Raw genomic sequence first — 15,272 nt, 5'->3', positions numbered from 1 at the left:
ACATATGGCGTGCTTGCAGTACTCATACGTAGGCTACTAGGCCGATGAGCGATCCTTTCTCTTCGGTATCAAGGGCATGCGCATCTGAAGAGCAGTAGGTTTGCGCGAGAGCTCGGGTTGAAAATATCGCTCGACCATTATAGTGAGGCGACTGAGTATCGCAATCAGGGCATCGCAAACCTGTTCCAGTGAGATCAGATGCGCGTAGGTGTGGCGTGAGCCTTTATAGGCGATGCGCAAGCGCCTGAGCTCGTGGAAAAAGGTGTCCTTTCAGGTATACCTCTTACCACGGTCATTGCACTGGTCACCTGGTGGAGCCGAGCGCCGAGCAGCAGTGGGTATCAGTGCTAGACGAAGCTGGACGCAGTCGTATCCGAATCAGCCTCAGGGATGAAGGTCAGAGTACGTGGAAGGGTCAGTACACTCGATCTACACAGACTTCATGCTTTGACTATTGTTCTTCATCAGCTTATATACAGATTCTCATTCTTCTTCTCTGCCGGACTCCCTATTCTTCATTCCGCGACCATACTTCTCCACCCCACATCCCCACTCTTCAAACTCTCCTTCCTTGCAAGTACATGCGGCGGCACAAACCCCTTATTCTCCCTCAACGAGCCCACCCCTTCTCCCCCCTCTCCGTCCTCATCATCCGGTACATCATCCTCCATCGCCCCCAATACCGCCCCCGGATCCGCCCGGAACACCTCCCCTCCCGGCTTCGTCCTCGGCGTGACGTCCGCTCCTTGGCTGGGCGACGACAGTCCGAGCGAGTTCCCATCCGCTAAGACCCCCCGCTGTCGCATCGCCTTCATCAGCGGCGGAACGAGCATTCCCTCCCGATCCGACAAACTCGTCTTGCGCTCGAAAGCATACGGTGGGGCCCGGGGAGTGATACCTCGGATCCCAAAGCCAATAGGCATAGGTACGCTCGTCGCCAGTTTCGAGATGGACGATTCGTCCTGGGTACCGGATGAAGCGTCGGCGCGGCGAGTGGGAGTGTAGTTGTCTTTACCACCCGCGAGGAGCTTGTGGTGTGCGGACCGATGGGAGGGTGCGTGCGAGGCATATGTGCTGGCTAGTGTGGCTTCGAGTTCGCGGGTCGCGGTGAAGCTGGGGCCGGCGATGTCGTCTGCGGTAGGAGGGGCAGCGAGGACGGTACGATCTTCCAATTCAAAGTCGAATACGTAGTCTGTGGATAAGCACAAGCCAGATTTTCAAGGACTGGGGTAGCTCACCATCATCCTCTTGGTCCATCTTCGGCCTAGTCACGCTTCCAAACTCCTCATCCAACCCGTCGTCCACCCGCTCGGCCACTGGCTCCTCGAATGACACCTTGGCCTTGGCCTTCGCCTTTCTCGCTTCGTCCAAGAACGACCCCCTCCGCTCCTTCCTCGACCCGACCAGCGCACTCGCTTTCGGCATCGGCGTCTTGCCATCCGCGCCCTCCCCGCTGCTCTTTTGCTTTGCCTTGTTCTCCGCCTCGACAATCTGCTGTTCCCGCCTCCAGGCCTCGGTACGCTCCTCGTCCACCCAGCTATCTCGCCCGTGCACATCCTTGACAGTCTCACTCTCCACCGCCTCATCCCGCGCTGTAGACTTTCCCATAGCCCCGTCCATACTGCTGAGGACGTACGACATGGCCATTGCCCTCTGATCCCCTTGTTTGTTGTACGTCCGGGTGATCTCGTCGATTGTGTTATCCACATTGTCCGGTATGGGTGTCGGTCGAGGCATATACGAAGCCTGGCTGATGGAAGCCGAGAGGAGTGATGCGCCCGTCTGAGCCTGCGCCCTGGCCGCCTCGCGCATGATGGGGTTGTCCATAGGCGTAGGCGATACGCCGGAGGATCGTCCACTCTCATCCCCATTCCCGAATCCTCCCCTGTCCCTCCCCTTCCCCTTCCTATCCCGACTTGCGCCAAGAGACTCGCTCCGCCGCCTCTCGCGCTCCTTGACATCATCCCGCCCTGGCCCCTGGACATACCGCTCCCACATATGCTCCACCTCACATCGGACCTGCTCTTTCAGCTCCCGCATCTCTCGCGCCTTGACTTCGATATACGCCCTGATTTGCAGTTCCGACGCCTCGTGCGTGGCGTTCAAAAAGTCGACGGCGTCGGAACATAGGTCTCGGAGGTGAGGGTGTGATGGCATGAAGGGTGGAGGTAAGAAGAATGGGTCGGGGACGGAGGGAAGATGAGTAAGGGAGTGGTTGGAGACGATATCTGCGTGAGAGATCTTGAGCGAGTCGGTGGGTGGACGGCCGAACGTGGAGAAGCAAGATACCGGGAGGTTGAGACCGGAGTAAGGTAAAGGTGTGGGGTCGGCTCGTCGGTCGGACGTTTGAAGCTAGATATCAGTACGAAGTCACCAAGCCGTTGGAGTTTTTAGCTTACCAGTATTCCACTGTTCCGGTCGATTGTCACCGTCGCCCCCTCCACTGCTGGATCATTCCGCCGCCTGCCTTCCGTCCGATACAGCTTCGTATCGCACATCCAGCATATTCTCCATACCGGCTTCGCGGTAGATGACGACTCTCCTTCCGTAGTATAGCTTGCGCGCCGACTCTTGCGCTCGGCCTCGACATCGTAGCCTACATACACCGCGTATTTCTGCCATCAGTCAAGCACAGTATGTAAAGTGATGAACATACCTGCTTCTCTGCACCCTTCTTCAGCCATATCTCCTCCAGACCACTATCCGGCCTTTCCGCATTGTCTGACGCAGTATCACCGGTGGTACGACCATAGACGACGACATTGGAGCAGCGACAGGTGAAGAGGACAGCATCCTCGTCCGCCTCCATGGGGTCCGCGTCCATTGACGAGCTCAATGCCCGGCTGAAGGCCCCGTTTGCCTCGCCAAAGTCTGACGCCAGGGATACCATATCCTTACGAGTCTCTGGCTGCAGGAGTATGGTCGCTCCGTGCTGGTGATATGTATAGTGTGAGGTAGATAAGAGGTTGAGTCGAGCCAGCTTGGGCGAGATCGGATGGCAGTAAGCCGACGATTACGTCAGATTACCCCACATTCCCCACATTCCACCAAGGAACCCAATACAGCAGCAAGACGACGCAGCTATAGGACAGCTCCATCTACATCTAGCATATACACTCAAGGGCCACAAGTCGAGCCACGCCCAGCTCGACAGTATGCAGGCAGGAGAAATGACTGCAAATGGCGTTCGCCGAGGAGAGGAGGAGGAGGGGGAGGAGCGGCCAGTCTCCATCGCTTCGCTTCGTTCGAAATTCGAAGGGATGGCTGCGGCGTCCGCACCTAAGCCGCAGGCCGTCAGAAAGCCAGTGCAGAGTGCTGCGGTCGCTCCGACACTCATGTCGAAGGTGGTAGAGCCGGCGGCGGGATTAGCGGGGATATCAAGGGATCAAGAGCAGATGCCTACGCGTATAGAGATTTCTGTCGCCTCGCACCCTGTATGTTGATTTTCTAGATGATGATGAGCTCTGCTGACATCTAATAGATTCCGGAAACGAGCACAGACACCACTGGCAATGATGCCAGAAGCACAGATCCCACCAATGTCCCTCTCATCAAAGCTCGCCTGAAGCCGCCTGCTCCTGCCCCAAAGCCGCCGGCACTCGCTTCACGGCCATCCTCTCCAGCTCTACCGCAGTCCGACGCCAGGGATGGAAAAGGATCCAGAGCACCATCCTCCGCATCATCTACTGCACCGTCCAAAGAAGAGGTCGCAGAAAGGCCCGCACCTCCGCCGGCGGCAAGCACGCCTCCATCAGGAACCACGCCAGCGCCCTTGTTATCGGCGCGAATACCATTGACCAACCTCACGGCTGCGGACACTTCGGAAGATGGTGAGCGGCCCACATCGGTCCAAGCGATGCTATCTCGCTTCGGGGGCGGAGGCGTAGTGGGCGAAGCTGGGGGAGCTGGGCGGATAAACGCAGTTGCCGGACCCTCTATCGTCAAACGCAAACCAGCGCCACCTCGTCCAGACGCGTCCGCTCCTGAGACTCCTTCGGCCGCTCCTGAAAGGGACGCTGAAAAGGCGCCTATGCTGAGGCGCACATCTGCAGGTGGGGAGAGCAGTAATGCTATACCGGTCTCCTCACCTCCAGCTGCTCCCGGCGGAATTGAGGATCTCCAGCGGTCGGCTTCACCTCGGCCCATCAGCCCAAACCTCCCCACCTCTCGCTCGAGATCTCCTGCCCCTCTTCCTTCCGCTCTCACCACTCCATCCATCGGCAGAGCACCGTCACCAAAACCGCCGGAGCCAGATCGGGCTTTGAAACCAAGCAGACCGCAAGTCTTGTCGGAGACGAGCCAGGCTGCGCCATCGAATCCTCCCCCATTCCGGTCGGAAGTGTCAGCTGCTCCCGGCCTGCCTGTCCGAAAGACATCCGCGCCCACTCCCTCCCCTGGCGGTCCCCCTCCTATCCCACCCAATCGTCCCAAGCTCGCATCGGTAGCATCAGCCGTGATGGCCGCTCAAGCCTTTGCAAGCGCGCCACCCCTGCCCTCAAGGTACCGCGCCGAGACCGTAGGGACTCGCGATACACCACCCTTGCCGAACCGACTGGCCGGCCTGCCACCCCCCACCAAATCTGCCTCGGTCATACCAGCCCTCGGACCCCGCAAGGACCGCGGAACCAGCATCTCGGCTGTTCCCTCTCCGTCTGGGCGGGGCGAGGTTCTTGCTTCTCCTACCGAGGACTACCGCCCTCCTCCTCCACCCACTCGGACCATCCTTCCGGGCGCTACCCTCCCTACACCTCCTCGTCGGCAGGATACGCGCGCAGAAGTCCCGCTCGAAGCGGAATCGGAGGACGACGAGGACGTTGACGGGCCCAACCAGATCCCGGGACTAACCTCCGCCGCCAAGCGCGCGCTGGAAGACTCCCCAGACTCGACTCACGCCAATCGCCGTCCGCCTCGCTTTACGCCCGATATCAAAATCACCGGTACAGCCCACACCTCCTGCTTTGCCATGCACGGCCGGTACGTCTGTACCGGCTCGCACGTCGTACGGGTATATGACACCCAGCTCTCGGACCAGCCTATCCACTATATCGACCTGCACCAGACGGGCCTCGAGTTCCGGATCAAAGACCCCAAAGTCACAGCGATGTGTTTCCGGCCCGCGGCGTTTGCGAGCGAGGAAGGGCGGTATTTATGGTGCGGGACCAAAGATGGGCATCTATGGGAGCTGGATATCAAGACGGGGGACGTGACCGATACCCGGGCGTGTGCGCACGGATCGCCGGTGGTCGGGCTCTTTCGATACAAGCAGACCATCATGTCTCTTGAGGAAGGCGGGAAGCTGCACGTCTTTGATGTCGGGCAGAGGGAGGATGGGACAGAGGAGATTGCGCGGATTCCGCAGCTCAGTCGGACCTTGCGCGTGGTCGAGAAGTTTAATTTCGCCAAGCTTGTCGCGGGGAAGTTATGGACTTCCTCGGGTCCGGCAAACCGCTCTACCACTTCGGCAGCAGCGGCCAAAGGACCGACAATTCGGATATACGACCCCACCACGCCGGGTGCAGCGACGAGCGGGAAAACGGTGTGGGCGACGGAATGGACGGGTGCCGTGACGTGCGCAACCATCTTCCCGCTCCGCCCGGACAAGGTGTATCTGGGGCACGAGGGCGGATATGTGTCTATCTGGGATGCGGAGGAGGCGGTGTGTCGCCAGGTGCTCAAAATATCGAGTAGCGATATTTTGAGTTTGGAGGGTGTGGGAGAGCGGCTCTGGGCGGGGAATAGGAAGGGGCAGATTCACGCGTATGACGTCTCGGTCAAGCCATGGCAGGCGACCAATCTGTGGACTGCACATCCGTGAGCACTGTTCTGCTGTGTCAGGGAGGAGCTGACGTGGTAGAGAACATGCGGTATATCAGCTGGCGATAGATCCTTGGTCGATCCAAGAGGTACGTCGAGCTCAAGTCACATTGTCTACTAAGCTGATTCCCAGACTGGCCGCTTCGTCCTCTGGTCGCTCGGCAAGGACTCACTCAGGGCGTGGGACGGCCTCCTCACCGTAGACTGGATCGGTATGTCTTATCCTAATTCCAATGAGCCCTAGCTGATAAGGCAGATTCGCAAATGACCGCCCGCCAAGCCGACTACAGCGACTTCAGAGAAATCAAAACCCTCGTTTGTTCCTGGAACATCGACTCTGCCAAGCCCACCGACCTCGCCGGGTCCGAGGCGAATGTCAACTTTCTCCCTGATCTACTGCACAGTGTACACTCGCCGGAAATCATCGTGTTTGGCTTCCAGGAAGTCATCCCTCTTACCGACAAGAAGTTGACCGCAAGTGAGTTCCCACGTACTGTTGAGTAGCTACGAGATATGGCAGACGCTGATCAGTCAGAAACCCTTCTCTTTGGCGTTGGCTCAAAAAACAAAGAATCATCCGCCACTGCGGATAAGGTCTCGCACGCGTATCGTCAATGGTCAGACAAGCTGTCCGCGGCTGTCCGCTTTGCATATCCGGAAACAACGTACCTCAAAGTCCACTCGGAAAGTCTTGTCGGGCTCTACACATGCGTGTTCGTCAAGTCGAGCGAGAGGGATTATCTGAGGGATGTGCATGTATGTACGGTCAAGCGGGGAATAGGCGGGATATACGGGAACAAGGTGAGCTACAGCCTCATATGCGACCTGAGGGGATGGACCGTAGATAGGGCTGATGGTTCAGGGCGCAATTATAGCTCGGCTCGTCATTGACGATACCTCCATCTGCTTTATTAATGTACATCTCGCCGCTGGACAGTCGGCCAAGGCGTCCCGAAATGTCGACCTCGGGGTGATCATGGAGGACAAGGCGATATTGCCAGTGACGGATGGATTACCGTTCATCAATGGCGGTGATGGGACCGCGGTGCTGGATCATGAGCTGGTCATACTGAATGGAGATCTCAATGTAGGTCTCAATCTTTGTCTAAGCACCGGGAATAGCCGCTTATGAGCAGTACCGTATCGACCAACGACGCGAGAACGTCCTCTCTTCCATCCAGGCCGCCGAACTATCATACCTCCTCGAACATGATCAACTCCGGAAAGAGATGCAGTCAAACCACTCGTTCCGCCTGCGCAGCTTCGAAGAGGCGCCGATACATTTCAAGCCGACATACAAGTACAATGCGGGAAGTTTAGAGTATGATTCGAGCGAGAAGAAGCGAATACCAGCTTGGTAGGTCCCTCCCCTCGAGTCCTTGCTCCTGAATATCTTACAGTGGCTCATTGAGAGATCTGGACTTGGCTGATCATCAGGTGTGATCGGATCCTATACAACAAAACCCCTCGCCTCCAATCGCTCCATTATAGGCGATATGAGCCGACTGTCTCGGATCACCGGCCCATCTCGGCCGGGTTCAGGATGCAGGTCAAGGCGGTAGATCAGGGCCGGATGGAGGATGTTCGGAGGGACGTGAGAGTGGAATGGGGGAGGAGGGAGGCGGGTATACTGGAGAAGTTGGAGAGAGCGTACTTGGATCTGGTGTAATCATTGTTAACTTTTCCAGGGACCAGGAGGCAAGATATGTTTCCGACAGCAGAGTGGGGATGCATTGGACTCGAACAGCCCTCCTTATATAGTGCTGACAGCGGTCCTAACTATGAGTCTCCTACTAAGTATCCTACTAGGTATCCTACGAGTCGCCTACGAGTCGCCTACGTCTGCGAGGTATCCGACCAGTCTCCTACTGATCAATCGAGTCTGCGACCTGTAGCAGACGAGTATCCGACTCGTCGCCTACTACCTTGGGGGTCTCCGACTCGCCTCTGACGTCTCCGACCCGTCTTCACATCCCTTCGCGTATCCTACGCGTATCCGACTTGTAACAAGAGTGTATTCGCCACCCGGTGGCAAACCCCAGAATCTCATATTCTCAACAATCATGGCTCGTACCAAGATCTTGTGCAGAGGATCGTGCGGACGGTTCCTTGCGTATATTGTAGCTATACATCTCATCTTAGGTTCTAGTAAGCAAGTGGCCATGGGCGGCACACCTGAAGCGGACGCTACCTCACCTCGAGATACAGCAAGTTTCAAATGATCAGATATGACAAAAATATATTGGTCGTGGCCCGGAGGCCCAGTCTTTGACCCCCCCTTCCGCCCCGCCCCCCATTACCCTCTCTAGTATCTATTGAGGCGGACCACAGTCGGGTTACTAGGGTTGTTTTGGTTATTCCGGATCGAAGCTTTTAATGGGTCGCAGCGTTTGCTTGGTGGATGGCGAATGTTGTTTACTTGGTCGATTCTAGCAGGTGCAAGGTAGTTTAATTGGTTGATTTCTGTCGTCGAGGGTCTACACGGGAGAAAGCGTTGGTGGAGGATGAAAGTTGGAGGTGGGGGGTCCCTAGAGTGTGCGGCGAGAGAGGAGGGAGGGACCCCCGACACTGTAGGTAAGCCGGGACTACACCCGATCGGCTCATGTGCGACTTACGGACTGAGATGGAAATGCCGAGGAAGTGGCACTCGTGGTACTAGAAGTAAGGTGGAGGTGGGGGTGGAGGTGGGGATCGTGGACGCGACGTGGGCGCGGGCAGGGTTGATAGCTTAGGTAAGAGATGGGTGAGACATGTTTTGGATCAGAGGGGACCGCGACGCGCCGCGCTGTGGTGATGCGCCAGTGGTATCCGCATGCGTCAGCCGTTACGCGATAGACAGGCCTGGGCAACACGGTCGACCTCCAGGAATAGAGGCAAGACATAACGGCTGTCGCAGAGTGCAAGAGCGAGAGATGAGCAAGAGATGAGGAATGAGGAGTTGTGTTTGGCGGGGCCGAAAAACTTTTGGGTCTTTGACTTTTACTCGGGCCGTGGAAAAGTCGCGGGTCAACCCTACACCGATGCTCATGCCCGCCAGACCTCTACCTCTTACTCGCTCTAGCTCGCTCTAACTTGATTAGATCCCCAGAGATGGATTGAGATGGATCAACGAGCTCATGACATCTCGTATACACAGTGTGAACATACTTGGACTACTCTAGCTATTACTCGTTATCATAATTAAAAATCGTGAGGCGTAAAGGGTTTCGTATACGTAGCTCAAGCACAAAGACGAAGACATTATACACACCTCCCATTTCCCCCTCCAAGGCAGCCCAGGTTCCCCTCAAGCATCATTCACACACTCTCTCCCTCCCATCCCTAGCGCCAGCTCTAGACCTGGACGCCATACCACGTCCCCGCCTCCCTGTCTCCGTTATCTGGTGTTCCCATGATCACCGGCCCAAACCCCTCAGCGGACGTACTTGCGCTCATCGACAAGTCTGGCGTTCCCTCCGGTCCCAGTCCCATCATCCCGTTGACTTCCTTGGGTGTCTGAACCGATTCGCGATGACTGGTCTCCTTGGCGGGCCCGGTAGAGGGTGGCGCTGGGGGTGTTTGAGGAGCCGAGGAAGGGTCGGCAGGATGGGAGGGCCGGAAAGGCTGAGACTGGGTGTACTTGCGGTGTTCGCGCCGGTCGTAAGAAAGGGCGAAATCCCTCCAGAAGACGTTCTCCTGTTGGAGCGCTTGATTTCGGATCTGCTTGTATCAGCTGGGCACCCTGTCATCTGATGGCATCCTCCAACTCACTTCCGAGATTCGCACAGCTCCTGAGCGCTCCGTAGCCACCATACCCAGGTTCATCTTCTCCCCTTTGAGCTTCTCCACCTCCGCCTGCAGCTCGATGGTCTTAGCTTCCGCCGCAGACCTGGCCTTCTCGGCAGCAGTAAGCGACTTTCGGAGGTCCGACTCGGCGGAAGCAGCGGCATTGGCAGCGGTAGCGAGGCGGAGATCGGCATCGGCGATCTTGCTGGAAGATTCGTAGACCTACACGTGTCAGATGATGGCCTGATTGTGATCTTTGCAGACGAGTCTTGATCCGACATACCTTCTTGCGCAGCTCAGCGAGCTCTGCCTGATGGTTCCGCTTATCCTCCTTCAGCCCCTCAATCTCGCTGTTCCTCGCTTGAGATGCTGCCGCGCCGTTCCCGGTCAAAGGTCGGACTTCCGCGATCAGACAGTCCTGGAACGCCTTGTTGCCGGCCACCAGAGTCTGGAGATCGCTGATCGAGGAAGACGAGTGTTGGATCTGATGAGTCGCCTTGAGTGTTTGCGTGTCCAGCTAAAACATGAGCTTGTTTGTCCACGTTCAGCGATGTGAAGGCGTTTTGGAAGCTCACCTCTCGCTGCAACCTATCCAACTCCACTTCCATTCCCCTCTGCCTCGTAAAGCTCTCCCTCAGAGCCGCAGCCAGCCCATCTCGCTCAGCCACCACCGCCATCTTGCCCGCCTCCATCTCATCTGCCCTGGCCAGGGCTTTCTTCTCCCTCTCCTCTATCCCTTCGTACGCAGCCACGAGCTCCTCCCTGTCCCACTTGGTTTTGGCCAATTTGGTCTTCAACTTGTCCAGCCGCTCTTTGGCTTCGTCTCGTTCCGCAAACGCCTGGATTTCCGATTGTCGAGCCCCATCCGCTTGGATTCGAAGAGCAGAGATGACCTCGTCTTGCTGCTCCGCGCTGACCTTCCGAAGCTCCAAGTCCTCCTTCATCGATCGGATTGCCTCGACGGCGGTAGTAGTGTCCCGACTGTGCTGCATCGAAGCGTGCGAGGTGGACGAGATCTGCTCGAGGAGAGCAGTCTGGCCCGTAGCGAGAGCCGAGAGGGTGGCTTGGACCTGTTCGCTATACGCACTCAGTACCGAAGGCTCGGTTGTCGGCGGCTCATTGGCACGATCGACGAGCGCTTGCAGCAAATGCCGCTGCTGCTGGAGTTCGGAGTGGAGGCTGTCATTTTGAGGCGGGTGGAGGGGTGATCCGAGTCGGTCTGCTTGATGAGCTGGATCCCCGGTCTCCAAGAATCGATCAACTCACCCTCAATGCTGTCCCGCATCTCCGTCATAACGTCTATCACCTTCTCTCTGAACCCTATCATCCCATCCCCCTTTTTATCGTCCTCCCCCCCATTCGAGCCCCTAGTCCTCGCCTCGAGGTCCGTCAATATCCCCTCAATTCGTCCCAGGGTCGCCTCCAACCGTTCTACCTTCCCCTCCGGCTCGCTAGCCATGCGCGACTGGCCAGGCCGAACAGTATCCTCCGAGCTCTCCTCATCCTCCGGCGCAGAATTGGCGACGACCAACCTCCGCCTCTCCTCGCGCATCGGGAATTCCACGCTGGTCCTCGCCAAATGAGCCGCTCGAGCGCTCGCACTCGCCGCCGCGTCCAGTCGGGAGGACATGACAGTTGCGAGCGCTGTGGAGGCGATACCCGCCAAGCTAGCCTTTTCGACTGCTGGGATAGGGAAGGTGAAGCGGCGCATGATGCTGGGTCGATCAGGGAAGATCCCGCCAGGGAGACGAGGTCCGTTCGGAGCCGCAATGCCGCTGGCCTTGAGCTGGACGAAGGCTGGGATAAGGCATTCCGGTGACGCAGCGTTGCATGTAAGTCCGGGCGACCCGGGACGGAAAAGTCTTGCTTCATCGAGCATAGCTGAGCGGGATGGAGGCCGCCGAGCAGGGGTCGGCGAGACATGTACCGGGACTTGAGACTCGATATCCGTAGTCTTGTGCGGGGTAGCGGGCGTCTCGAGGTATCTCCGAGGTAAGAGCGGACTGCCGTCGAGCGTCTGGTACGGCTGAGATGTCGACGCACGGAGAGAGGCCCGGTCAGCCTCGGTAGGCGTCTGGGGCGCCTCGCCGAGCTGCGCACAGCTATCCATACGGGGAGTAGGAAGATTGTCGAGCGGTGTGGAGAAGATGACCTCGTCCTCTAGATCACCGGCTGTGCTTGACTGTTCGGAGTGGATGATGTCCGCTGAAGGGTGAGTAAACGAAGGGACCGACGCGTGGAAGAGAACTTCGGCCGTATCCTGATCCGGTCCGCTTTCGCTTTGCTGATCCGCCGGCAGGGACAAGTGAACGTCCTCCAAGACCGATACGTGATCGTAAGCAGGCGGAGCATCCTCCTGTACTGCCTGCTCGGCGACATGCTCGGACGCCTCTCTCGCCTGACCGGAGGACTCTGCTCCATCGCTGCCGCCTGGGCTGTTGTCCTGCGACTTCCCAGTGTGTTCCCCACACGAGCTCGGCAGATCGTGAAGGCGGCTAGCGGGCGAGGTTCCCCCTAGACCGCCTCCAACCCCGGTAGGAACCGCAGTGTCCTCCCCAGATCCACCATTGGCCTCCTCCGTCTCCTCCGACTCCGAACTACACAAAGCCTGCCTCAAACGTGCATCCAGCTCATGTCCACGCAAATGGGCCGCTGGTCCGGGCGGAGAGACCCAATTGGGAGGTAGAGGCCGAGGAAGCGCACCTGAGGGAACGAATGTCGGCGCGGCGGGACGAAGCAGGCCAGTAGTAGTTCGCTCGCTCGCGATTGAAGATCGGTGGGATGTTGTGGAGGCACCAAGTGTGTGGTGGTGAGGGAATGCGTCGGATGGATAGCCAGGATTGATGGGTTCCGGATACGGTCCATGCACTCGAGCAGGTGCACGTGCGGCAACGTAGGTTTCGGCCGCTTGTGGGACCCATTGGACGTTGTGGAAGCCCCCAGGCCCGGTGTCTATACCCGGACTGGGCCGCCGAGAGCTACTGCTGCTAGTGGCGCCTATATCCGGTCGGAACTCTGGCGCGTCGACTCGGAGATCCCGCCGAGTCCCTCCCGAAGCAGCCAGCTCGCGCCGATGCCGCGAAAAGCTGCGATGACGGCTGTGTCCCCCAAGCGGTGGGGGCACGCTCATCGAGCCTGAACCGAAGGTGAAGGGCTCGAAAGGAGGTGCTTCATACCGAAGTGTAGCGGTGCCGTGCGGACCAGTGAGGGACGAAAGGGGATTGGATACCGAACGCGTAGGCTCGAATGTCGGAGCGATAGGGTTGAGCCGGTTGGACGAGGAGACGCTGTGGCTGCCGGACCGGTGGCTATTTCGCCATGCGACGAGGGGGTGGACGTCCGGTTCGGCGGGTGGCTCGGGCGCGGGCATGTTCGGATCGTAGCTACCGTCCCAGGCCCATTGCTGTGCAGGATACCTCCCGAATGGACCTCGAGCAGCTTCCTTCTTCTTCTTCTGGTAGGGAGATCTCGTCGTGTGAGACACCTGGGCCGTCAGCGACTACCCAAATGACCGATCGTGGAGCTTACGAGAGAGCGGCCCCTTTGTTGCTCCACTTCGCCGGACGACTGCGTGCTGCCGCGACGACTAAGACTCACACCGCCCGATAGCGGCGAGCAGCGTGGACTGGGCACCGTAGCTGGCGGGACTGACCCGCCACCTACGTTCCGAGCGAGATCGAACCGGGTCTCAGGGGCCTGGAGAGCGTCAAGCGATGGGAGATTGCGGTGGCTGTGAGGGAGGGAGGCGTCGAACGGGGCTGGTATAGCCGAGGGTAGTCGAACTTCTACCACCTTTCCCTCCCACTGCGTATCCGGGACTCCCACCTTGGCGAGCTGCTGTGAAGTCTCCTCTTCCTCGACCTGATCGGAGTGATCAAGACCATTGATCGGCCGATCTTGGAGTCCCCGGAGCTCTTCCCAGGGTCTGCCGTTCGGACCGCCTAGCTTCGCCTTTGGGAGTTGGCCATAGGTAGACCGGTCAGAATCCCTATCTCCCGCTTCCATATCCCATCCCGAAAGAGGGGGCGGCGTCCGCGAAGCTCCGTCATCGCCCGCTCGAAGCTCCTCGTATGTCTTCCCGTCCGGTCCGCCGAGCTTAGTATGGGGAGGCGGGCCGTACCGCTTTCCTTTGGGGATATACTCCGATCCGGGAGAGAGGGGCGCTCCGGCAGAAGTCCTCTGCGGCGGGTCGACAGAAGGCAAACGCACCCCGATGGGCTTGTCTCCCCACATGGCCGGCGCCTCTTCAGCCGTCTGCACCTGCTGTGAAAGTGCACTCTCTTTGTGAGCCCGCGAGGGCGTAGGTGAACGTGATCTCTCCGGCGCCGATGTTGTTCTCGATCGCCGTAGATCTGCCCATAGCTCCCCGTATACGTTCCCCCTCGGTCCGCCCAATACACTGGCCTGCGGGCCCGCCCATTCTCGTCCGAGATGCAACCCATCCTGGGACGATCCAGCCGGGGCACGTATGCCAGAAGGCCGAGGCTCGTCGATCGGGATGTACGGTCCTCGGTCGAGCGGGCGGCCGGAGTGAGACGCGACGAACGGAGCGAGGGACGTTTGGGACGGCGCGTCGAGTGACCAGGACCGATTGGTCGGAAGGGCAGGACGCAGGTGTGAGGGCAAAGAGGGACCGAGCAGCCGCTTTGGTAGTGCAGTCGGGTCGAGGGAGAGCGGCGATATCGCCCCCCGTCCAGCAGCGGCCGATTGCGGTGGTTCGGGAGTGAGCGAGCGGTACCTTCCTGACGGAGACTGGATCTGACCAAGCAGAACACCATCCCTTGCTACGAGCGCCATACCGCGGGGATCCCAAGGTATCAGACCCTGCGACCACGCCCGCTCGTCCGCGATGACACCGCTTGGACCGTTACCGTCGGGCGGGCCGATCAGCTCGACGCCAGCGAAGGATGGGATATCGGGCAGGACAATCTGCGGTTGAGCCAGCGAGCTGTGGGGCCGGAGCTGGATACCACCATTTTGACCCGGTGCGGGTCGGGAGGATGATCTGGAGTATGGGTGGTGCTGGTCATAAGGCGGTTGGGCGGGGTCTTGCGAAAGGGAGCCAGAAGGTTGGCGGTGGGAGCGTGACTGGTAATCGCGGGGCGGAGCGGGGTGATCGTCCCATGATGAGTACATCGTGGGTTATCGTAAAATCGTATCTGGATGGTCAGCTTCAGCACGAAATCGTAGAGCTACAAGGAGTGGAGTCAGAGCTGAAGGAGGACAAGGCCAAGGCAACTCACGTTTTGCTTCCTGCGTCACCGTCAACTCAACTCACTCCGGCTCAAGGCCTACCACCGGATCCTACTCTGCCTACCTGCTGTTCAAAGGTAATTATGATGATGGAGGACAGAGGGTGAAGAGGCGAATGAGAATGTTCGCGAAGGGACGAAGTGACGTCGGGGGTCCGAAGCTTCGCGCTAAAAGGTCCAAGCGTTTCACTTTCGCCCAAGGCATGTTTCACCTCAGTTCAGGTATGCGGCTTCCTCTATCGCTTCTCTCACTTTCACATCAATAGACTACCTTCGTGCCTCCCAGGACTGTGGATGTAAGAAGAAATGCATGGCTGCTCATACCTTCTACCCCTGGCATGTCAGCAATTTGTACCCGGCGCGAGGGAAAGGAGCTGAACACGAACCTTACTATGATTGGTCCCTTCAAGCGCGCCTGCCACAGCTCCAGCCATCATTGTG

The 15,272-nt window shown here is 58.5% G+C and overlaps 3 protein-coding genes across 3 annotated transcripts; 1 reads left to right on the top strand and 2 right to left on the bottom strand.

The window, feature by feature from the left end:
- Positions 1 to 515: 515 nt before the first annotated feature.
- MKK02DRAFT_43262 (uncharacterized protein) lies at positions 516 to 2,890 on the bottom strand (the record flags this gene model as incomplete). The annotated part of the gene is made up of 4 exons (XM_053092348.1): positions 516 to 1,192; positions 1,239 to 2,352; positions 2,400 to 2,615; positions 2,657 to 2,890. The coding sequence occupies 4 exons, from the start codon at positions 2,888 to 2,890 to the stop codon at positions 516 to 518; spliced, it is 2,241 nt and encodes a 746-aa protein (XP_052947116.1).
- A 280-nt stretch (positions 2,891 to 3,170) lies between these two features.
- On the top strand, positions 3,171 to 7,483 carry MKK02DRAFT_24382 (Endonuclease/exonuclease/phosphatase; the record flags this gene model as incomplete). The annotated part of the gene is made up of 9 exons (XM_053086889.1): positions 3,171 to 3,293; positions 3,569 to 5,811; positions 5,855 to 5,903; positions 5,948 to 6,026; positions 6,071 to 6,292; positions 6,350 to 6,615; positions 6,677 to 6,901; positions 6,951 to 7,171; positions 7,252 to 7,483. 9 exons carry the CDS (start codon positions 3,171 to 3,173, stop codon positions 7,481 to 7,483), a joined length of 3,660 nt encoding a protein of 1,219 aa, XP_052947115.1.
- Positions 7,484 to 9,147: 1,664 nt separating this feature from the next.
- MKK02DRAFT_43260 (uncharacterized protein) lies at positions 9,148 to 14,715 on the bottom strand (the record flags this gene model as incomplete). Its single annotated transcript, XM_053092347.1, has 6 exons — positions 9,148 to 9,513; positions 9,565 to 9,801; positions 9,863 to 10,096; positions 10,155 to 10,798; positions 10,846 to 13,063; positions 13,243 to 14,715. 6 exons carry the CDS (start codon positions 14,713 to 14,715, stop codon positions 9,148 to 9,150), a joined length of 5,172 nt encoding a protein of 1,723 aa, XP_052947114.1.
- Positions 14,716 to 15,272: the final 557 nt, after the last annotated feature.

The sequence above is a fragment of the Dioszegia hungarica genome (assembly GCF_025882075.1).
Source record: "Dioszegia hungarica strain PDD-24b-2 chromosome Unknown MKK02contig_7, whole genome shotgun sequence".
NCBI lineage: Eukaryota > Fungi > Basidiomycota > Tremellomycetes > Tremellales > Bulleribasidiaceae > Dioszegia > Dioszegia hungarica.
The sequence above is the reverse complement of the archived record's forward strand: the minus strand, read 5'-3'. Positions and strand labels throughout refer to the sequence as shown.